This window comes from Saccopteryx leptura, chromosome 1, assembly GCF_036850995.1.
Source record: "Saccopteryx leptura isolate mSacLep1 chromosome 1, mSacLep1_pri_phased_curated, whole genome shotgun sequence".
NCBI classification, from domain to species: Eukaryota; Metazoa; Chordata; class Mammalia; order Chiroptera; family Emballonuridae; genus Saccopteryx; species Saccopteryx leptura.
This window is the reverse complement of record NC_089503.1, coordinates 157,816,079-157,840,790: the sequence shown is the minus strand read 5'-3', so window position 1 is coordinate 157,840,790 and position 24,712 is coordinate 157,816,079. Positions and strand designations below refer to the sequence as shown.

The window sequence follows — 24,712 nt, the reverse complement described above, 5'->3', positions numbered from 1 at the left end:
TTGCTCAGAATGCCTTCGTAGCAAGTGTCAGAAAGCTTAGCCAAACCATGCGAATAAAGCTGTAGCTCAACTTCACAGCAAGTCTGAAAATCTCACCAAAAACGCAGTGTTTTATGGAACTGACGAAAATGATGTTGGAGAACTCCTAGAATCAATGCAAAGCCATGGAAAATAAGGTCTGGCAGACTAATAAAAGGCAACAACAACCAAAGAAGGGAGAATGAATGTGGATGATGCCCATGAAAAGAATTTTCCAGCAGAATGATCTGAGTATCAAAGGACAAATGGAAGTTCTTGTGAAAATTAATGATGCCTTTAAATATGTTTGCAAAAAAAAAAAAAAGATGCTCTTTTTGATCATTCTATGAAAGTCAAGCATGAAAAGATGGATATATGATATACAGGGCCTATATATATTATCTATATGGACTGAAACAATATGATGCCACCAGTATGGCTTCCACTCCAGAATGTTCCATTTACATTTTGAGTGATGGAACTTCAGTTAGATCTTTTCTCCCACAAAATGCTTAATCTCTAAGTCTGGTGTATAACAAACACCCTTTAAAAGAATCATGAAATTTGCTTAGTTTAGTATAGCATTTTTTTTCCTTTTTCTTCTTTTTCCAAGTGAGAGGAGGGGAATTAGAGAGACAGACTCTTGCACATACCTCGACTAGGATCAACCTGGCAACCCCTGTCTGGGGCTGATGCTCTTCCCATCTGGAGCCATGCTCATAACCAAGCTATTTTTTAACACCTGAGGCAGAGGCTCCATGGAGCCATACTCAGCGCCCAGGGCCGATGCATTCAAACCAATAGAGCCATGGCTATGGGAGGGGAAGAGAGAGAGAGAGAAAGAGAGAAAGAAGAGGACAGGGAAGGGTGGAGAAGCAGATGGGAGCTTCTACTGTGTGCCCTGACCTGGAATCAAACCCGGGACATCCACATACCAGACTGATGCTCTACCACTGATCTAACCGGCTAGAGCAGTACAGCAATTTTTATTTTTTTGCCAGTGGGACATTTATTTTGTTTTTCTCACAAGCTTTTTCTTGTTTTGTATTTTTCCGAAGTTAGAAGCAAGGAGGCAGTCAGACAGACTCCTGCATGCGCCCAACTGGGATCTACCCAGCATGCCCACCAGGGACAATGCTCTGCCCATCTGGGGCATTGCTCTGTTGTGGCCATAGCCATTCTAGCACCTGAGGTGGAGACTATGAAGCCATCCTTAGTGCCCGGGCCAACTTTGCTCCATTGGAGCCTTGGCTGCTGGAGGGGAAGAGAGAGATAGAGAGAAAGGAGAGGGGGGAGGGGGGAGAAGCAGATGGGCGGGCACATCTCCTGTGTGCCCTGACCGGAAATCGAACCCAGGACTTCCACATGCCAGGCCGACGCTCTACCACTGAACCAACCAGCCAGGGCCTAGTACAGCAATTTTTAAGTTGTGCTGCAAGAAATTGTAAAACATGCAATACCTGATCTCTTTCCCATTAGATTGCCAAGTAAAAAAAGGACAACAGCCAAAATAACAACAGCGATCTTGTGTGAATAAATCAAAATAATACTTTTATTTTTTGTCAGATTGGCAAAAACTATGTTTTTTGGTGTGCTGCAGAATTTTAGGAATTAGTTTATGTGTGCATGAAATGAAAAAGGTTGAAAACCTCTGGTTTACTCGATTGGAACAGGATGAAGTCTTATTCCTTGTCTTATGCAGAGTCTCTTTTGGTCGAAAAATCACTTAAATGTTGAACTAAGAACATTTTATGCTTTTCTTTACAGATGTTTCCTTCGAACGACACTTCTAAATAGTCCCAGCTGGCTGAAGCGAAGGCCTATGTAGATTGATAAAATACATCCGGCTTCTAGACACAGACTGGTCATAGGGCAGGCTCCTCGTCCTCCTCCTGGAGAATCTGGCAGGGAGGGGGCAGAGTCCCAGGAGCACTCGCTCTGTATAAGAGCACCGAGGAAACCCCAGTGGGGAGAACCAGAGAGGACGCGGAGCGCTGGGCTCTTCAGCAGTTGAGAATTCACTGGGCACTCCCAGCGGAAAATTTTATCCTCTCTTCTGCCCTGAATGTTTTCCCAACCATGGAGGTAAGATAATTATTTTATTACATTGGTAAACAAAGGTATTTCAAATGATGGTAAAGTGCACCAGAAGAACTTAAATAAGAAGAGGACATAGGAAATATGGAAAATGAGGGTGATATTTTAAATCTTTATATAAGTGTATTTAATAGTTCAGCCAAAGTGAAATTCCTTTTTCTTGTCCTGCAGTTAAATGATTGGTTCAGAGTTCTGGGAAACAGAAACTGGAGACGTTTATGGGAGTCCTGAGAAAGCCATTAAGAAGTACAATAGTACTATTGTCACTTCTTAGGGAAAAATTCCCTCCAGTAAATCTTTGTGTGTTTGATTTGGAGCTAAGCAACGAGCCTCCCTTATCTGACTTTTCTAACAGCTTTATAGAAAAGAGAATTCAGAGACTTGGAACTTCTTAGGGTCAGTATTGTGACAGTAGAAAGTACAGGTAGTTGGAATGAAACAAAAGGTTTAGCAAATAGGCACATTGGCCCAATATGAAATGGCCGGATGATAAAAACTTTACTATTCAATCGAAGACAGGACCAGCGACAAAAATGACTCTCATAGACTATATTTCTGGGATGCAGAAAACAACTTGAAAGTGGTCCCATACTTTTATTTTTGAAAATTTTGGTACTTAAACTTTAAAAGTGCTGCATTATAATGCTGAAATAAGAATTTGCCAGTCTTGTCAGCTATTAGATTGCCCTTGTGATCTCTCTGCTGTTCATTTGTGATATTGAATCTATGTTCAGTTTCCAAGGGGGTTAGAGGAAGACTGAGATATGGGATTTGAATAACTCATGGATGAAATTAAATGATTAAAAATTAAACACAAATGACAAAGTTAATTTGTTTAATGCTATGATGTTAGAACACCAAGTAACATAACAAAGTTAGAATTATGATATAATCTAATTTTTATTACTCTGTCTTCTATTTTTATTAAAAATTTTAGAATACTTGTTAGCCCAAATAGAATATGGTGCTTTTCTTAGGGTCCTCTAACTAATATACCTTCTCCTACTATTTGTGTTAACCATTAACTAATTTCCTCATTTATTTTATGAGACATCTTAATTGTTTTGTGCTTAAAAATTTGTTCACAATCATTATTACGGTATTATTCTACCACGGTAATAAATATACTTTTGTCCTTCTTTTGGCCAATAAAATACCAACAAATAAAAAAATTACTTCCCTGCAGGATACATGAAGAGTTTTTTCTTTGAAAGTAGGTATTCATATTTTCACACGAGACCTGAGAGTATACTTTTGTGATACGTTTCAGAGAAGGAAACCCTGGGCTGCGAAGACACCACTACACATGACTTCCAGGTCCGCCCTTTTAAGGCGAAGCATGCTTTTGTCTTCTCCTGCTGTTCATGTGAACTAAGTTCAAAAAGGTGGTCCCAGAAGCCCCTTGGTTCTTTCTGTATCCCTTGGTTAGGTGATAACTTGGGTCTGAAGTGTTTAAGAGGGACTTCAGGACAAAAGGGCTTCCCTGTGATCTCCAGTCCTTTGCCCTCTCCTCCCTGGACTGAGATGAACCTGGGGTTTGTGAACTGAAGGCACGATTCTCCTGGGCTGGGATGCGGTCAGGCACCATGATAGTCTGGTCAGGGCCGCTCTGTTTTTCCCTGCACCTGGAGCTGACCTGATGTTATCTGCTGTCTTCTCTCAGTTGTACTGTGTTGGTATTGTGTGGAGAAATAGACAGAAAGATGAACTCTTTGTGCCAGAAAACCATGGTTTTTGATGCCCAGTGGGAACGGGCCGGGGGGGGGGGGGGAGGGATCCAAAGAATTACAAAAACTCTGTGAGAGATAAACAATTGATTTCAAGCCCCAGAACACCCTCATTTATCATGACCAGACTCCTGCTGAATGAGTCAAGTTATGTCACCCCCAAAATTTAATTACACACACCAAAAACGATCCTATTCGGGTCTCTTTTCTTTCACTCATGCTGCTCTGACCTCTGACCTGGAAAAAGATAGAGGCAGCTTGGGGGACCGGGTAGGGAAGAGAAGCTGAACACCCCTCCCTCATTACAAGCACCAGGAACTGGGAGTAGGAGAGAAATTTAAAATCAGATGATAAATTAATGTTTGACTATGAAATTGTTTCAGAATTTCTATTTTCTGAAAATTTGTTAATGCCTGGGAGTGACTAAGAAAGCTATTGAGATAGGCTTTCCCAGGGGCAGAAAAATGAGACATATGGAAAAAAGGAAAAAGAACCTCATACAGTTTACATTGAAAGAAAAGAAAAAGCTTTTTAAATTTTTTTTTTATTTTTTAAAGATTTTATTTATTCATTTGAGAGAGGAGAGAGAAAGAGAGAAAGAAAGAGAGAGAGAAGGGAGACACAAGGGGGGAGGAGCAGGAAGCATCAACTCCCAACTCCCATATGTGCCTTGACTGGGCAGGCCCAGGGTTCTGAACCGGCGACCTCAGTGTTCCAGGTCGAGGCTTTATCCACTGCCAAGAAAAAACTTTTCAAAGATGTTGCTTTACATTATATGGTTCAGGTGTTTGTTAAAAACTCAGGAAGTGTCCTAGCCTCCCTTGCCATTATTTACTCATTCTCCTGTTGCCCACAGCTTCCTGGTTGTGTTAATGAGAATAAATTATTTGTAGAAGTATAAGAGACAGAGGTAGGAAAGAAGGATCTCACAACTGAAGGAAGATACCTAATATGAGGACAGGTGATCTCAGAGGGCGATTAGAAGGGTCTGGAAAAATGTTGGGAAGCCACTCTACAGCTACACTGAGAGAAAGGAAGTTAGGGGCAGAAGAGAGTGTTGGCTGGTTCACATGAGGGGTAAGATGATTTTAAAGACTTATACTGAGTACTGAATTGAATGCATTTAATATTCTTAGAGCATCTCCAATAAATATCTGAATTGTAGCCCGACCAGGCAGTGGCACAATGGATAGAGCTTCGACCTGGGATACTGAGGACCCAGGTTTGAAACCTGGAGGTCGCCACCTTGAGTGTGGGCTCACCAGCTTTAGCATGGGGTCATCAGCTTGAGTATGAGATCATAGACATGATCCCATGGTCGCTGGCTTGAAACCCAAAGTTGATGGCTTGAGCCCAAGATCGCTGGCTTGAGCAAGGGGTCAGTGGCTCCACTGTAGCCCCCTGGTCAAGCACATATGAGAAAGCAATCAATGAACAACTAAGGTGTCACAACGAAAAACTGATGATTGATGCTTCTCATCTCTCTGTCTGTCTGTCCCTCCCTCCATCTCTCTCTCTCTCTAAAAAAAAAAAAAAAAAAAAATCTGAATTGTAGTCCCTATGCCTTCAGTGGTCAGTAAAGTAGCAAGATACTTAAAAGTCAAAGTAAGAGAATAGAATCCCTTATAATTTCACAACTGGAAATAAACTCTTATCCTGTGTTATATTTCTTTTTAGAGGTGTTTTCAGTACCTATTTGTTTTTTTAAACACTGTAATTACATTTCACATATAGTTCTGCCACCTGTCAGATCCTCAGTAGTTAGCTGGTGTGATCGGGTAAGGTGATTACCAACAGGCCTCAGAGATTTTTCAAAGAGTGAAGGAGTGTGACAAACGGCCTCCGACATTGGTGTGTAGCCACTTTTGATTCCTCATTTATGAAGCTTCTTTCCCCTTGAACTTCTTAGCCCTCGGCACAGCTCTTTCTTCCATACTTTTCCTCCCTGGGTGTCGCGTGGGTGCTGAAGTTAGAAGGACAGTTGAAAAAAGGAGTTAAAAGATGACGGGAACCTAAAGAAATGCTGGTGACAATTGAACTCCAGTGAGCATGTGTAATGTGTCCACGACATCACCCAGCCCCTTGGTATTTTTACAGAAATGAATAGTAGGAGGCGAGCTTAACAAAATTCTATTAAACTTTTATTTAAAATGGAAACTTAAAAGACAAGTAGAGTTGTCAAGCCTTCTCCAGGGTTCTTCACTCTATTTTTTAATCACCAAATCTTGACTTGTACAAATGAATTCACTTTCAATTCATTAAAGAAATGCCAACTAAAACAATGCTTTTTTTCCCCCCCAGGCAGTAAGTGTATTCATCTTGCTGGGATTTATAGGAGAGTTCCCAGTTTTCTCAAGGTGAGAATATTTGGGTTGTATGTGGAAATCATTAAAAACATTCTTTTTGTTCTCAGGGAATGCTTTCCAGTGGTAGTCAACCTGGTCCCTACCACCCACTAGTGGGTGTTCCAGCTTTCATGGTGGGTGGTAGCGGAGCAACCAAAGTATAAATAAAAAGATAGATTTAACTATAGTAAGTTGTTTTATAAAGATTTATTCTGCCAAACTTAGAGAAAATCCAACATAAAGTACTTGGTAAGTAATTATTATTATATGCTTTAACTTGCTGTAACTCTGCTTTATAAATTTTATAAAGTTACTTCCCTACTTTATAAATCACCATTACTGTGGAACCGGTGGGCGGTTAGAAAATTTTACTACTCACAGATACAAAAGTGGGCGGTAGGTGTGAAAAGGTTGACTGCCCCTGGTTTACCTGATGGCTCCCTGGCGGCCGGTGCAAGTTTGTCCCTGCAGCGCTTCACCTTCCACATTTTGAGAAAAGGCAAAGGTAGCCAAGCTTGTTTTATTCTTATTTTATTTTATTGGCTGTAAGAAGAAACACGAAGGCGAGAAGACTGCAGGGTTTCCTTTATGTCCCAGTGGTGTGGTTTTGCCTGCATTTCGGAGAATCACATCCGCCCCCTGCAGCTCTGAGCAGAATGGGATCTCTCAGTGGGGACATTGCAAAACAGTCTTTGGATTTAAAGGTTGAAGAGTTTTGGAAGAAAATGTTTTTACTGGCGCTTTGAGACCTAGCGAAGAGCAGTACCATTTACCCAAGGCCTTGCCTTTTGCTTTTGTGGTCAGTCTGGTGGGACAGGACCAGGGTAGTTCACTTGATCCAATGAGCAGAATATGTGTCAGGCTCTGTGCTGGTGACAGGGGACGCAAAGAGGACCAAACCAGCACTGAGAGTCACTGTGTGAGTCAGATCTGGACACAGGGGACGGACTTCAGCACAAATGCTCAGAGGGCTCTGTCTACAGAAGGCCTGACCAGGGTCAGGCACAGAGCACAGGGGAGGAGAAGACCACGCTTGCCCCCCGCCCCCAAGCCTCTGCTTCTGGGGAAGGCTGCAGCCTGGCCCTGGGACCCAAACAGAAAAATAGCAGGTTCAGCTTGTGTGAGGGTCAACAGTACAAAGGCATTTGGATCACAAGTGCCACGTCAACAGGTTAGCAAGGTGGGAGCCGCAAATGCACCAGAGACACAAGTGCTGCAGAATGGGGCTCCTTATGTTCAAGGTCACCTGACAGCTTTAGGATAAGCACAACTCACCTTAACTGAAGATGTTTCCGAGGCTAGAAATGTGCTCGAAATCCAGAAATCAGGAGTCTTCATCCCTTTACGCTTTGTATGTGTGCTGTAGGCTAGGCTTCCTTAGTTTTTTAGGTGTAAGCCAGGTGACCTGGATACAGCTGGAGTTAAGTGTCATAGGAACATCAGCTCTCCATTTTCCACGTGTATTTTATTTGAGTGGAATTGGGTAAGCTCGAAGTTCCCCTATCTGGGTGTGTGCTTAAGAAGTGACCTAAATGAGCAGGGGAGCGTTGAAAAATAAATTCTTGTCCAGTTAGCCTTTGCCAGTTGTTTTAGTATCCCATTTCTGACACGGTCTTTGTAGAACTCCTGGTCTCCCAGTTCTGAGATTCTGAATAATCTTTATTCACCAGTCAGAATCCTGTCAAAGCCCATGATACCTTCCTCCTATGTGTTCTCACTCATTCCTCCCAGCTCTGAACACACCCTTAGCTATAGTTCTGTAACATATCACAATGTACACATTTCTATTATAAAATCTTTCAAATTACATGCATTGTATTATGGGCTATGGTTGTATTATTATTGCATTATGATTATTTGTTTATGCATCTGTGTCTCTGTCCTCTGCTCTAGCAATTGTGAGTGACCTATCTCTTTGAATATGTCTACAATTCTAGTGTCTAAATAGTGCCTGGTACATTATAGATATTTAATAAATGTTAATCTCTAAAAAAAAAATAGGTCCCTTTTACATATTTAAAAAATACATTTTGGGATACTTTTGGCTTTTCTTAGGAAAAAAATTGTGCAGCAACTTTTGACTGTATTTGACAGTTTTTGACGATTCTTACCATTCTTTGTGTTCCCTGTCTCTTATCTTTCTACCTGCTTTATGATAAACAATTTGACAGCACCTCCTCTCCAATCAATTGCCAGTGGGATTCCTTTGGCCCTTGGTCAGAATGCAATGGTTGTACTAAGTCTCAGGTAGGACTGTGCAAAAAGTTTGTATTTATTACTTATATGCTAAAATGTCTTAGGTATGGACAAAGTGGACTTACCTTTTGAATATTATTTTTTATGTTTCTTGAAAATATAATTAGTAATTTTAAAGGAAAAAATAGTATCACTTGTATAATAATTAATATCATAATAAAGTAATTTCTGCATTCTAGGTTTTCTTGCAAGAGTTTTCTAAATCTTACAATTGAGCCAAGAAGTAGACATAGGATAAAAAATAAAAGCAACTCACTAATTCCTGAGCTATTAGAGAAATAATGACATTAGTAGACATTCAAATCTGTTTCATGTTTACTGGCAAGTAGCAAAATTCCTGCTTTGTGTTACCTGACAAATATACTGCTCACAAAAATTAGGGGATATTTTATCGCTTCCTATTCATTTTGAAATATCGCCTGATTTTGGTAAGCAGTGTAGTTAGTGGCCATGAGACGTCAAACACTTTGCCATGGTCTAAAATTTGTTAAGTAATACAAATAAACTCCTAGTACTACAAAGTACTTCTAAAAATGTCTGCTTCTTTTCTTGTTATAAATTATTCATTGGCAAAAAAAATAGAAAAGTATAAATAAAAAAATACTACTTACAATTTCATCATTTAGAAGAAACCATATACCAGCATTTTGGTATTTATTTCTTTCATTTTATTTTTTTCTGCATGTTTATGATTTTTAAAAAATACAATTATTTGATCATAGTTTTCTTTTATTTTTTTTTTAAGATTTTATTTATTTGTTATAGAGAAGGGGGGGGGAGGAGCAGGAAGCATCAACTCCCATATGTGCCTTGACCAGGCAAGCCCAGGGTTTTGAACCGGCAACCTCAGCGTTTCCAGGTTGACACTTGATCCACTGCGCCACCACAGGTCAGGCAGTTTTCTATTCTACTATTTTAACCCAGTGTACTATCAGCATGCACTTTATTTATTTATTTATTTATTTGTCTGTTTGTTTGTTTTGTTTTGTTTTTTTCTGAAGTTGGAAACAGGGAGGCAGTCAGACAGACTCCCGCTTGCACCCAACCGGGATCCACCCGGCATGCCCACCTGGGGGCGATGCTCTGCCCAACTGGGGCGTCGCTCTTTTGTAACCAGAGCCCTCCTAGTGCCTGAGGCAGAGGCCATAGAGCCATCCTCAGTGCCCGGGCCAACTTTCCTCCAGTGGAGCCTTGGCTGTGGGAAGGGAAGAGAGTGACAGAGAGGAAGGAGAGGGGAAAGGGTGGGGAAGCAGATGGGCGCTTCTCCTGTGTACCCTGGCTGGGAATTGAACCCGGGACTCCTGCACGCCAGGCCGACGCTCTACCACTGAGCCAACCGGCCAGGACCAGCATGCACTTTAATAGTTACATTCTGTTCCCTTATATAAATACACTAAATTTGTTTATCTACTTTCTTTTTTTTTTTTAAAATAAATTTTTATTAATGGTAATGGGATGACATTAATAAATCAGGGTACATATATTCAAAGAAAACATGTCTAGGTTATTTTGTCATTAAATTATGTTGCATACCCCTCGCCCAAAGTCAGATTGTCCTTCGCCACCCTCTATCTAGTTCTCTGTGCCCCTCCCCCTCCCCCTAACTCTCCCCCTGTCCTCCCTCCCCCCACCCCTGGTAACCACCACACTCTTGTCCATGTCTCTTAGTCTCATTTTTATGTTCCACCAATGTATGGAATCATGTAGTTCTTGTTTTTTTCTGATTTACTTATTTCACTCCTTATAATGTTATCAAGATCCCACCATTTTGCTGTAAATGATCTGATGTCATCGTTTCTTATGGCTGAGTAGTATTCCATAGTGTATATGTGCCACATCTTCTTTATCCAGTCTTCTATTGAAGGGCTTTTTGGTTGTTTCCATGTCTTGGCCACTCTGAACAGTGCTGCAATGAACATGGGGCTACATGTGTCTTCACGTATCAATGTTTCTGAGGTTTTGGGGTATATACCCAGTAGAGGGATTGCTGGGTCATAAGGTAGTTCTATTTGCAGTTTTTTGAGGAACCACCATACTTTCCTCCATAATGGTTGTACTACTTTACAGTCCCACCAACAGTGAATGAGGGTTCCTTTTTCTCCACAGCCTCTCCAACATTTGCTATTACCCGTCTTGTTGATCATAGCTAATCTAACAGGGGTGAGGTGGTATCTCATTGTAGTTTTGATTTGCATTTCCCTAATAACTAATGAAGCTGAGCATTTTTTCATATATCTGTTGGCCATTTGTATCTCTTCCTGGGAGAAGTGTCTATTCATGTCCTCTTCCCATTTTTTTATTGGATTGTTTGTTTGTTTGTTGTTGAGTTTTATGAGTTCTTTGTAAATTTTGGAAATTAGGCCCTTATCTGAGCTGTTGTTTGAAAATATCATTTCCCATTTAGTTGGCTGTCTGTTTATTTTTATATCAGTTTCTCTTGCTGAGCAAAAACTTTTTATTCTGATGTAGTCCCATTCATTTATCTTTGCCTTCACTTCTCTTGCCATTGGAGTCAAGTTCATAAAATGTTCTTTAAAACCCAGGTCCATGAGTTTAGTACCTATGTCTTCTTCTATGTACTTTATTGTTTCAGGTCTTATATTTAGGTCTTTGATCCATTTTGAATTAATTTTAGTACACGGGGACAGGCTGTAGTCGAGTTTCATTCTTTTGCATGTGGCTTTCCAGTTTTCCCAACACCATTTGTTGAAGAGGCTTTCTTTTCTCCATTGTGTGTTGTTGGCCCCTTTATCAAAGATTATTTGACCATATATATGTGGTTTTATTTCTGGGCTTTCTATTCTGTTCCATTGGTCTGAGTGTCTATTTTTCTGCCAATACCATGCTGTTTTGATTATTGTGGCTGTTTATCTACTTTCTAATTGTTTCAGGTTTAGATTATTTACATCTTTGATTATTATAAATAAAATTCTAATAGACATTATTATACACAGGCATATATCCTCTTTTCTGATAATTTTCTAAGGATAAATTCCAAAAATATAATGTTTATTTCAAAGGTTCTGAACACTTGAATGGTTAAAAATTTTTTATTGAAATATAATTGACATGTAACATTATAATAGTTTCCTGTTCAATACTTGTAAAATATTTTAGAGGTGGTTCTGTTTGGATAAAAATGTGTATTCAAAATTTAATTTTTTAGTTATTAGAACAACAAACACATGTCACAGAAGATCATTTTAAAGCATCATCATAGTCATCATTTTCATCATTTAGTACCGCCTTGAGTGGTATTTACAAAATAAGTTACACAAATTAGGAATTTGGCTTCTGGCAAATTAATTGATGGCAATTCTGATTATAGGCAAAGAAGTACATTAACAGCAAATGCCAAACAAACACTAACTGCAAAAAACATTTTATAATTTAAAGACAGGTTGAGAAAGAACACCAAATAAAAGTAGATAGAAGGTATTTTTCATATTAGCAACTTATTTTTCTTTGAGTGAAGGTCAGCATGTGATGGATACATCCTTAGCTTACATAATCAAAATTTTCATTTGGAAGGAGACAAGTGAAAATGAAAAAGGGGTTGTAAGATCAGACTTTGACAGGTGAGGAGGAGACTGCTGAGACGGGTTGTCCTGAGACCATTGAGGTTGTTCTGGTAGACAGGGAGGGGAAGCGTTACTTATAAACACAACACAGTCTGTGCTTTGGAACTTCAGAGGATAACAACAAACTAATAGGTCATCCATGAGAGGTGTATTCATCAATTAAATACAGAAACTAAAAACTTAGCAAGAGACTGTGCTGAGTTCTACCCTGCACTAAAAAATGCCAGAGCCAGGCCCAGGCTGGTGTAAAACTGCTCAGAGTTCAAACCACATTACCGCGACCCTTTGTCCCGAGGAATCCCCACTTCTAACCCAGTTGAAGATGCATACATAGCTTTAACATATCTAATCTTCCCGGTTGGTCTTTGCTCAAGGTTTAAATTTTCTGGAATCTCAGATTGTGTTCACTCTAATGAACAGGGAACAGCTGAGTATAGGAAGAGGCTTAAAAGATGTACCTAGAGCATTTTAGGACGTTTAGTTGTTGCTCATTTGGTTTGACGATTTCCTCAATTTTCCCCTACATCCCCCCTCCCAGCAGTTTGCTTTTGACATATTTGCCATAAGTCAGAGGTCAGTGATTTTGATTGTGTCATAAAATCCCATTGTAGGTGTAGCTTCACCTTTGGACTACACTACTTACATTTCTGCTTCATAAATCAGACTTCCATATTAACATATTTCTCTCCAGATTCTGTTGCCCGGCCTTGCCTTTCTAAAGAAGGGTTAACATCCACCTCAAATTAATTGCTACCACTTTGGTAAAGTTTCCCATAACCCCCCTTCATCCCAAGCCCCTTCCCAATACCATTAACCTCTCTCCAGCCAAATTCATTGTTGACTTTCTGATTGGCTCTTGGTACATAGTTTTGGCAAAAACATGAATCATTCTATACTGCCGTCTATTTGCATACAGGTGTATCCAGCTGATGCCATCGGGTCACTTTCTTAAATATTCACTAATATATATATATTTTTTTACTACTCAGTCCTGAGAGTCAACATATAAAAATATATATATATTATCTGTAATCATAACTGGACTCAAGGACAAGTGTGTCTGGGGGTTATTTGATTTTGGAGGCTTTACTGTGTAGGACACCAGAACCATTTCCCAAGCATTGCTTCTCCAATAGCATTAATTTCTCTCAGGTTTTATGTCTCAGAGAAAGGACTCTGGAGCTATCGATAGGCATGCCCTGTTTTCTGTTTAGACTCGCAGGAGGACCATTGCTGTGTACGGGCAGTATGGCGGCCAACCTTGTGCTGGAAGTGCGTTTCAAACACAGGCATGTGAACCTACACAAGGATGCCCCGTAGAGGAGGGGTGTGGAGAGCGCTTCAGGTGTTTTTCAGGTATTTGTGTTCTCTAGGTTGAGTATGCAGCATGTGAATTCGAATGTTATTTCTTTAACTTGCTCAATATATATTTATTGAATTTTACTGAATTTATATTGACCTACAAGTTAATTTTCCCCTAATATCAGTATTATCTTTTATTGGTACAATAACCACTCACTCAGCTATTATTTTTTCAAACACAAGGGGAGGCATGTAGTAATAAAAGTGGGGATATTCTTTGCTTCTCTGAAGAGAAATAAGACTATTGACAGACCCAAACAATTCTTGGCATTGCATTTTTGGTGAAGATCTGGTATGAACACGGAAACTGGGCAAAAACAATGGTACTACTAAGATAATTATGTTTATAAGAAAAGCAACTATAATAGCTAATCAAGGAGCAAATTTAGGTCACCATTATGCATGGGTGATTAAAACATAGTTTATCCTTTATTATTTGATTTATTGTCTATGTTGCATTTGTGCAGTCAGATTAATTCAACAACCTTTAGCAAACATTTATTATTTTTATGTTTCTAATAGAGTGACGAGGGTTGTGGATTTAGAAATTAAACACATAATTTCTTCCTTAAAATATTAAAGTTTTAAAAAGTCTATAACATAAATAATCACTGTGTTAGAACTGTTCTTCAACGATACCTATCAAACTCCTATTTTACGTTCAAAACCCAAATCAAATGACACTGCCTCTGAGAAGCCTTTCTTTCTTTTTTTTTTTAAAATTTTTAAAAATATTTTATTTATGGATTTTTAGAGAGAGGGGAGAGAGAGAGAGAAGGGGGAGGAGCAGGAAGCATCAACTCCCATATGTGCCTTGACCAGGCAAGCCCAAGGTTTCGAACCAGCAACCTCAGTGTTCCAGGTCAACGCTTTATCCCACTGTGCCACCACAGGTCAGGCCTGAGAAGCCTTTCTTAAATCCTTAACTGACAGTGAGTTAACAGATCACATCTCTGTGTTCCCTATGTACATTGCCCCTTCTGTAATCTGGAGTATTTGTTGGCCTGGATGTGTCTTGGCAGACTGTGAACTCTTTGGAGACATACAGGGTGTGGCAAACATAGGTTTACAGTTGTGAGTAGGTGAGACACAGAGTTTATTCTTGTATTTTATTTATTTATTTATCAATCCTTGTGTTTCTCATATGAACCTCCTTTTGTGACACCCTGTGTTATATTCAATTTTTGAATCTGGAGTGCCTGGTACATGGTTGACTCTCAGCAAATGTTTGGTACATTGAATTGAGTGGCAGCTCAGTGGGATAGATGCTTACTGTCAGGACAGTTGTGTGCAATTTATATTGACCTATAGATATAAATACTATGGGGATAAGAGGGGGGGACACGCATCCTAGACTGTGGGGTAGGGATGGTTTCTGAGAGGACACAATGTATAATTTGATTCTTGAAGGCAAGCAGGTAATAGGTAGAGAAAACCTTTCTGGGCTGAGAGAAGGATAAGTGCAGGGTCAGTGGAGAGGACAGAAAGCCAGCCTTTCTTCATGTAAGTGGTCCTATATGACTAAGGCGTGGGAAGCTAGACGCCTGTCTGCAGGTGATGTAGGGGAGCCAGGCAGGGACTAGATCATCTGTATGCTCCTGTGCTTCCTTGGAGCTCTGGGCTGATGTTCACTGTGACAGTTATGTTGTGGAATTATAATGATCTATGTTTTTAGTCTTTCCTATTACTAAAGACTGTAAAGTAAAGTATGTTAAAAGTATATACAAAGCCTGACAAATACCATTTTTATTCATATTTGTATCCCCACACCCAGAAGAGTGCCTCACACAGAGTAGGTGCTAAAACATTGTTGAGTTTTAACTTTTGGCTCAGTTCCCATGCTCTGAAAGCCTGCAAATCTAAATCGCCAAGAAAAGCAGGACTTTGGCATTTGGGACAGTGATTACAGAAAAGACACCGAATGTGGAAGGGCAGAGGGTCAGTTTGTCTTTCCAATGGCTCTGCAGGATTCAGACAAACGGCCTGGTGCCTCTGGGAGAAAGCCTGGAACAGGAATTCAGGTTTTATTTTCAATTTTGCATCCAGCCAAGATCAGCATCAATTTTGTGTGTTGCAAAATGAGGGCCCAAATAATGGCCAAGCCTTCACTGGACAGCTGAGGTCTGATGTTAAATTCTCATTAGAATGCCCAAGGTGATTCCATGTTGTGTTTCCTTTCTTCCCTCTCTTATTGTGTGGTGGCTTCTCATGGCCAGGGCAGTGCATCAGCAAGTCTTTGGTCTGCAACGGTGATTTTGACTGTGATGAGGACGGCACTGATGAAGACAGATGTGAGGACACAGAAAGCAGACGTTCCTGTGACCTCGATAAACCTCCTCCCAACATAGAACTTACTGGGAATGGGTAAGGTGTTGGGAGTCTCCTGTGCACATTGGCGGGTTATAATTCTTCATTTTGTTTTGTTTTATTATCATTATTATTATTTTTTGGTGAGGCTAATAGCACATGACCTAACAGCCAAGCCTTTGGTTCAGAGCTCTTTGCCTCATCCTGAAACAATTTTTTAATTCATATCTATATACCTGTAAATATATGCAGTAAAATATAGAGTGCCCAATTGTCCCTGGATGGTCCTGTTTTTAGCACCCCAAACCCTACATTATGAGAAACCTCATAGATCTGTAAAAATCTGCATAGTTGGTCACACTATGGGGGAGGAAGGGAGGGAGGGAGAGAGGAAGAGAGGGAAGGAAGGAGGGAGGGAGAGAGAGACGAGGGAACTGGTTTAATGAAGTAGTCAGTTGCTCAAACTGGCTGAGAAATTTCATTTACAAGTCAACTTGGTACCATCCTGTGTGTTTGCTTTTTCGAAGAGGATTCTGAAGACTTTTTAAGGGTCAGATCCGAGCTAAGATTTCAAGGCTTGAAAATAATCTGTGATAGAATGATGGATTTTTTTTTTTTTGTCTATGACATTTTAAAGTTCATTCACAGAAAGATAGTAAGATTACTGTAAAGAGGATAGCAGTCAACATTCCAAGAGGCAATTGTTTGAAATTTGTTGTAGAGGGCTCTCAAGAGTAATCTTAATTTGTATTGGTTTTATCTATAGATTCAATTCAAACACAGCTGTTGCCATAGATACAAAAGGGCTGTGTTTGCCAAACATGTTCTGAGGCTAAGAAGGTGTTGGGTTTCCCCAGATATCAGTTTTAGCTACACTGCTCACAGGAAGTAGGGGATATTTTATAGCTGCATAGTCACTTTGAAATGTCCCCTACTCTTTGTGAGCAGTGTACTGTGCCAGGAAGGAGAGGCTGGAGGATGAGCAGTATGCATTGGAATGCTGTTCTCTCTCATTGAGCTCTCTCAAAGACATACTTGACCGTAATGTATTTCTAGAGTTCTCTAATGACCTCTTTTCAGCAAGCACTATTTGATTTTTAACTATCTATTCTTCTTTTAAAAACAAAACAAACAGTTACAACGCACTCACCGGCAAGTTGGGGAGCAGAGTCATCAACACGAAAAGCTTTGGTGGTCAGTGCAGAAAGGTGTTCAGTGGGGACGGGAAAGATTATTACAGACTGAGCTCCAATATCCTCTCCTACACATTTCAGGTGCGTCCTTCCATTGATTTTACTTATTTCTCACCTGGGAGTTGAGGCCAGAGATCTTTCTCGTTGTGATGTTTGTTTGTTTGTTTATTTATTTATTTGTGGAGAATTTACTTGTGCCCAATATGTGGTCAGTTCCAATAAATGTTTTCTATTGATTTAAAAAAAATCCTGGCCCTGGCCAGTTGGCTCAGTGGTAGAGCGTCGGCCTGGTGTGCAAAAGTCCCAGGTTCGATTCCCGGCCAGGGCACACAGGAGAGGCACCCATCTGCTTCTCCACCCCTCCCCCTCTCCTTCCTCTTTGTCTCTCTCTTCCCTTCCCACAGCCGAGGCTCCATTGGAGCAAAGATGGCCCGGGCGCTGAGGATGGCTCTGTGGCCTCTGCCCCAGGCGCTAGAGTGGCTCTGGTCGCTGCAGAGCGACGCCCCAGAGGGGCAGAGCATTGCCCCCTGGTGGACAGAGCGTCGCCCCTGGTGGGCGTGCCGGGTGGATCCCGGTCAGGTGCATGCGGGAGTCTGTCTGACTGCCTCCCCGTTTCCAGCTTCAGAAAAATACAAAAAAAAAAAAAAAAATCCTTAGCGCATGACTCTGGAGTCCAGGGCAATGGTGCTTTCAACTTGTATCATTGAAGCTGAAATATCCTTTTGCCTCCTTTTCATTTTGCATCTGCTGCACACGGGCTCAGAACCTTGTGGTCTGTCTCTGCGTGGGTGTTAGAACTCAAGGCACTGCCCATGACTGGTCTAATGATTTTCTTAGAACTGCCACAGTGTCTCTTAAAAATGATTTTATGTTTCAATTGTGAAATCTTTTAAATATACAAAAGAGTGTGAATAACATCTACATGCAGTTGGAAAAAGAAAACTAATAAAACAAATACCCATATATGCTCACTACCCACCGGAGGAAATAGAATATTACTAGTGATATTCATCCCTCTCTGGTCAACGCCCCTTCCCCCTGCCCCCAATTCTCCGGCAACCACCATTTCATCTTTCATATTAATCATTTCTTGTTTATTTGTGTATGTGTATCCCTGTGTCTTTGTGTCTAAATAAAAATGTATAATTTAGTTTTTGACCATTTATAGAAATACAGCAACTCATATAGTAGATATCCTTCTATGGATTGTTATTTTTTTCACTCAAATTATGATTTTAAATTTTGTTTATGCTGATGTAGAAGGCATTTTTATTGCTGTTTCTTATGAAAATGCCTTGAACATTCTTGTGCATGAGTTCCATGAAAATGAGGGAGAATTTCCCTAGGGCATGCCTGGAACTCATATCGCTGCCTTGTCTATGATACTCATTACTAAGTAACGTTCCCAACATGCACGTATCAATTCATACTGCCACCAGCCCTGTGAAGAGTGGGCTGTACTTCAAACCCCTGCCAATGTCATCTGTATTGCCTGGCTCGTAAATTTTAATCATTTGATCACGGTCTCAGTCTCTGCTCTGGCTCTAGGCTGCTGCTTCTCACAAGTGGCTTCTGTCAGACACATGGAAACTCATCTGATTCCGTGATTTAAACACAAAATGTACTACACCAAAACCAGTTAGGGCTTTGGGGGACATTCTTAAAGATCTGTAGGGGATATATAAGAGACATTTTTCTGTTGTAGTAATGCAAACACATTTCAACAAAAACAGTTGATATTGTCTTAAAATGTCTGCCCTTCCACAAGCTCAACAAAATGAAGGTTTTGGTCTCATTCTCTTTTAAATTCCCTTCCTTCCTCTCTTCTTCCCTCCCTTCCTCCCTCCATCCCTCCCTCCCTCCCTTCTTCCCTCCCTCTCTTCCTCTCTTCCTCCGTTTCTTCCTTCTGCAGAGATAGCTTTTACTTTATCATAGCAGCGCTGCTGGTCAGACTTATCAGTGGCGAGCACCCACTGAGCAGGTCCCAGCTGCCCTCCCCCCTCTGCCGTGCCCTCCTCTCCCAGGATCTTCTGTCTCAGTGCTTTCCAACCCGTCTCCCCAGAATGCCCCAAACCTCCGACTCAGTGCTCCCTATCTCTTACTTCCAAATTTGTAAACCAACACTATCAGGATGCTCAGATAGAAGGGCCCTTGTGTACCAAAACTAACCCTCTCCAAAGGTAGTTTCAATTAGGAACAGCAAACTCATTAGCTTCTAATGTATGACAGAATACATTGCGTCGAAGAGCTATTGAATCATGAAAATGAAAAGTAAAACTGATCTGAAAAATAATCATAATCACCAATTTTGAATATTTACTGTGGCACCTGAACATCATTGCCAATTTGTATAGGTTTAATCTTCACCATATCTTTGGAAGACCAGTAGTATTTTACTATTTTATATATGTAGAGATCAAGGCTCAGAGAGACTTATTCTAAGTCACCAAACTCTTAAGTAGTAGCACTTGGATGCAGTTGGTCAGACTTCACAGTCCTTTATTTTTCTATGTGTTACTCTCCCAATGTATTGTAGTTAATTGCATTTCAACTCTGAATTCTATGTGATGAATACTATGCATTCAAATTTAACCTGTGGCCAGGAGCAAGACTGTGAGAGAGGCATTTGCAGACATTTTTTTTCTCCTTCTATTCCTAGAAGGATGTGTTGGTACTTTTTAATATATATAATTATGAGAGAGAATTGAAAAAAATACACATGTATGCATTTGGGTGTAATTTAGACAGTTAGGGAGCAGAGACAAGAATAGGGAAGAGCGTTTCCGACATAGCTGGAAGGTGGACACACCCGCAGTCCACAGCTGCTGAGGAAGAGGAAGAGTTTAAGACAGCATACTCCTGACATTTGTGTTCCACAGTGTGGCCCGGTTCGGGAGCTGTCATCCAAGATGCCTTTCCAGCCACTGGATTTATGGATGTTTGTCTGAATGGAGGGAAACTGTAGCCTGTTGCTGAGGAAATTGAGGATCCAGCTGGAGAGAAGTGGGGTGAAAGCCATGGGCAGTGAGTCAGTTATTAAAGTGCTAGACCCAGGTGCAGATATGGGGGGGTCCACGCTAGTTCAAGTGGACCTAGTGCCACTGGGTACAGAGCTCTCTGTGAGGTGAAAGGTGGCTTTTGGTTTATTGGAATGTAAGTTCATAGTCTTAGAGTAAAGCAAGTGGTTGTGTGACTAGAGGTTGAGGGAGGTGCGGAACTTGTGAAACAGAGACTGTAAAGAATGGGAGAGAAAAAAAATTGACTGGAAAAACAGGTCTGCCAGACTGCACTGAGGGTTCCACTGAGGCTGGACACCATGAATGGACTTATAGTGACACCAGTCTGTAGTTGTGTGGGTTTTCTATAGTAGTGCTAAGCAGTTCAGCTGCAAGCATGGAATCAGGGTTAGGTGTTCGCCAGGCAAATATGATGGTAGGACACAGCTAGGCAAGGAGGTTAAGTCTGCTGGTGAGACAATGGTGGAAGTCAGAAGTGCAACAGGAAGGAAGTGATAAAATGGAGGTGCTGACAGGGAGAAAGAAGGAAAAAGAAACTGATGAACTTGTCTCTATGCAGCTAAATAACAGATACGGTGATAATATACTGCTAACAAAAATTAGGGGATATTTTACAGCTTCATATTAATTTTGAAATGTCCCCTAATTTTTGTGAGCAGTATAGAATGAGAGTCAAAAGAGTAAGCGACGTCAGAGTGTAGGATATTTGAATTTATGATTTCAGAGGAAGAGTCAGTTTGAGGGAATCCAGGATCTAAGCTGGAAGGAAGAAGGGATTAATTAAAGAAAATTTATGAAGATGACACTACCTTAAAAAAAGATGATTCTTGCAGTTATGTGTAGAATAGATGGGAATGAGGAGCTGCTGAACTAAGCAATTAAGAAGCTTACTCACATAAATCATAATAGACTTGGAAAGTTAAATCTACTACAGGATCACATAGACCATTCCAAAACAAAGTCCGTATAATTTAACTGCTTTATACAGCTTATTTTCATTTCTATTCCTCTCAGAAAAAAAAGAAATCAAGAACCAAATGCTTCGTAATTTTCTTTTTAAGTGTAACCTTGTGAATTTGTTCACTTCTGGGCTAAATGTTGACATTAAAGGAAAATGGAAGATGTTTGTGCACATTATTAATACCATGTTTCCTGCTTTAACAAAGAGTGATTATATTCCTGATACTCGGGCAGGCCTAGTCTTAATGAGAGGGCCAGCAATTCTGGGTCAATGAAGAGCTTTGTCTTTGGGATATTGTAGAAAGAAAGTATATTAAAAGATCTATGACAAAAGATTCTTGATTATGTCCAAGGCCTACTATAACCAAATTTTACTATTTGGTTATAGTAAAATTTTTTCCTTTTCTCTACAGGTGAAAATAAATAATGATTTTAATCATGAATTTTACAACAGTAGCTGGTCTTATGTGAAAGAAACATCAACACACTATTCATCATCTAAAAGGAAACGCTCTTTTTTTCATTCATCATCATCTTCTTCACAGAGGCATTTCTCAAATTGCAATGAAAATCAGAAGGAAAAGGTTAGTATGAAATATTAGTTAGCTTTTCCCTTTTTTACTGGTTTAAGTGTTTATAACATTAACAAAAGTGTGTTTACCAAAAGAATTAGCTCCCATTTTTTAAAACAGGGCAACAGTATCTTCTTCAGGGAGACAATACATTTCTTTAAAAGGTATGGTCTTGTCTGGTTAATTCTCTTTGATATGTTTATTTATACTTTTATTTTTTTCATTAAAGTATTTGTACTTATTTGAAAATCTAAAAAAAAAACTTATTTCCAAATCTTCTACTTACTACTTTTCTAAATTTCTCATCCATGATTACTAATACTACTTTTTTAAGTGTTACAATTATAATTTAAAAATCTAATTAATATGTGCTTCTTAAATGCTAATACCAGAAAATGTTTAAAATACTTTGTTATTTTTGAGATATCAAAATTTTCATATAAGTAAGTTGAAAGACTTAAGACACTTTGTTGTTTTTAAATTTCAAAACTTTCATCTTGGCAACCTAAACAGTTGACGTAAACTGTGCTAATTGATATACACTTACTGCTGAAAAACCTTTCAGACTGATCATCATTCACAATCTGCATAGTTTATCTCATTTATTACTATTACTATTATTATTATTATTATTATTATTCAGTGAGAGGCAGGGAGGCAGAGAGACAGATTTCTACATGCGCCTGAACCAGGATCCACCCAGCAAGCCCACTAAGGGGTGATGCTTTGCCCATCTGGGGCCATTGCTCCATTGCTCAGGAACCGAGCTATTTTAATGCCTAAAGTAAAGCCATGGTTCCATCTTTAGCACCCAGAGCCAACTTGTTCAAATAAGCTATGGATGCAGGAGAGGAGAGAAAGAGAGAGAGAGAAGGGGAAGGGGTGGAGAAGCAGATGGTCATTTTTCCTGTGTGCCCTGACTGGGAATTGAATCTGGGACTTCCACATGCTGGGCCGGTGCTCTACTGCTGAGCCAACTGGCCAGGGCCATTTTATCTCATCTTATAGTTAGTAACTTGATTAATAAATCCCACAAAAAGTGTATAAAATACTTTATTTGTTTTATGACTAAGAAACTGTGTAAATACGAGCTATGAAAACATTTATCATATCCATATTGTTCACGTAAGTGAGGATTTTGTATAAGGGGTTCTGTTTTGAACATCATCAAAACGTGCTTAAGAAGTAGTTAAAAGACCTTATTAATAAGTGACTTAACTTGTAAATACTTCAGTATGGGAGAAAATTATACAGTCACCCTACCTATAAGTCAATGCCAAGATGTGGACCTTAGGGACAAATTATTTTATGTATTTATTTGTGAAATTATTTAATAGTTAATGAAGTTGGCTCCCTTTTTGTAGTTGAGGAAGGCATAACAAGTTGGTCATGGAGTTTTAAAGATCATGCATAAAAGAAATTACCATGACATCCTTCAGATATTTTTCCTTCTTGGGATCCCCAAAATTCCTTAGATTGCTTCAAGTGAGTGGGCCCAGAAGAGACCTTATCATGCATCAAAATGAAAATTCATATAGCCTGGGTTGACAGTGGCAGTTGGTGAAGATGGCAGTTGATGGACACGTTAGAGGGGAAACGATCTCCATGACCTTTTCATCTTCGCCCTAAAACTCCTTTTACTCTTTCTTCTTCCCACAGAATTATCAGTTGTTGATTATTCAGAACACTGTGGAAGTTGCTCAATTCATTAATAACAATCCAGAATTTTTACAACTCTCTGAGCCATTCTGGAGGGAACTCTCCTACCTCCCCTCCCTGTATGACTACAGCGCCTACCGAAAACTAATCGACAAGTATGGGACACATTTTCTGCAGTCTGGATCCTTAGGAGGAGAGTACCAACTTCTATTTTATTTGGACTCAGAGAAAATGAAACAAAGCGGTAGAGTATTTTTTTTAATGTTATATAAAAACATTGCAGGGATTGAAATAGGGAAATAACATGTAGTTAACTTAAACTTTAGAGCTTTAAAATAAGATAAATAGAAATTAAATTGCAAAGGAATCCCAAACTGCAAGAATCCATTAGACTTTATTCGATATCGTCTAGGCTTTAAGAAAATTCTGCCTACTGTTTTAGACAGTGCCCTGAAATATGAGGAAAGCCATTATGATGATCGATTCTCTCCAGAGGGTGTTGACTGGTTTTTAGAATACTTTTTCATCTTTCCTGTTTCTCAGATTAACCAATATTCCTCAGGAAAAAAAACCCAAAACTAATGAGGAATTGACTGTTATTGCAGAGATTAAGATGTTTTAAAGAAGTATTTTATTTATCTCTGTTCTTTACTACTCACATTCCTTTAAAAAAATCTCTGAATGTCACAAGTTTGCTTGTAAATGTATTGACTATCTTCCTTACAACAGGTCAGTTAGGTATGTTAGCAGTGGTTGTCACTCTTATCCAGGGTGATAATCAGTATCATTCTTGTCCCACAAACTGAGAAATGGAGACTCAGTGTCCTGAGAATTCTCATCAAAGGACATATAGATCATAAGATGGTCTAACTGGCTCCAAAGCGAGCTTGGTTTTTTCCTTCTGCTATGTGGCTGACAGAGATGCCTGATTTTTGTTAAAATCAGAGCACACCACTGAGTTCATGCTTGTTGACTTCACGGTGAGATCCTCACCAGCTGCCCCAGTGTGGGAAGGGAGAGACTGGGGGCTTAGTATCCACTTTTCCTCTCTGGAGACCCTTTGGCTCTGACATACTAATATTCCAAGTCAAACCTGCTCCTCCCCAACTTTGTCCCTAAGCTGACACCCACACTTCTTTCTCCATGCCAGTCACCTCTTCAGGACGTTTCCTATCAGGTGAGGTGCCCTTACCTCCTTGGAGGAGAGTGGGACTTCTTTTTCTTTTGATATGTTTACATATTTCCTTAAAGCAGCAGTTTAACAATGCTAGATAGCATACTACATTTACTTCTCTATAACTGAAATAATTAGTGAATAGCTGCTATTAAAATATGATGGTAAAATTAAAGCAGTAGGTTTAAAAGACCTGATATTGCAGGATTCAGGTCACATAGCTAGTTGATACACTGTTGTTAGAAAATTATATGGAAGTGTCCCAAATTGTCCAATTACATTCTTACCAAATAGGATGCAACTTACAGTAGTTGCTTCCATTATGAATTTCAGAGTGAGTGAGAATAAGAGTTCTTACAAGAGTTTCGGACAAGGTCTTTGTTGCCTCTTATTATGGGTGAACTACAATATTTTTCTGTTTCCCTTGGCTAATTTTTTTCCAGC

The 24,712-nt window shown here is 39.7% G+C and overlaps 1 protein-coding gene across 1 annotated transcript in view; it reads left to right on the top strand.

The window, feature by feature from the left end:
• Positions 1–1,945: 1,945 nt before the first annotated feature.
• Positions 1,946–24,712, top strand: part of C7 (complement C7) — a 55,468-nt gene continuing 32,701 nt past the window's right edge. Inside the window, exons 1-8 of the mRNA XM_066378453.1 lie at positions 1,946–2,103; positions 6,144–6,199; positions 8,359–8,434; positions 13,239–13,380; positions 15,603–15,750; positions 16,829–16,967; positions 21,277–21,447; positions 23,095–23,338. Of these exons, the coding sequence (XP_066234550.1) occupies positions 2,098–2,103; positions 6,144–6,199; positions 8,359–8,434; positions 13,239–13,380; positions 15,603–15,750; positions 16,829–16,967; positions 21,277–21,447; positions 23,095–23,338 (982 nt within the window). The 5' untranslated portion in view covers positions 1,946–2,097. The remainder of the gene's footprint in view (positions 2,104–6,143; positions 6,200–8,358; positions 8,435–13,238; positions 13,381–15,602; positions 15,751–16,828; positions 16,968–21,276; positions 21,448–23,094; positions 23,339–24,712) is intronic.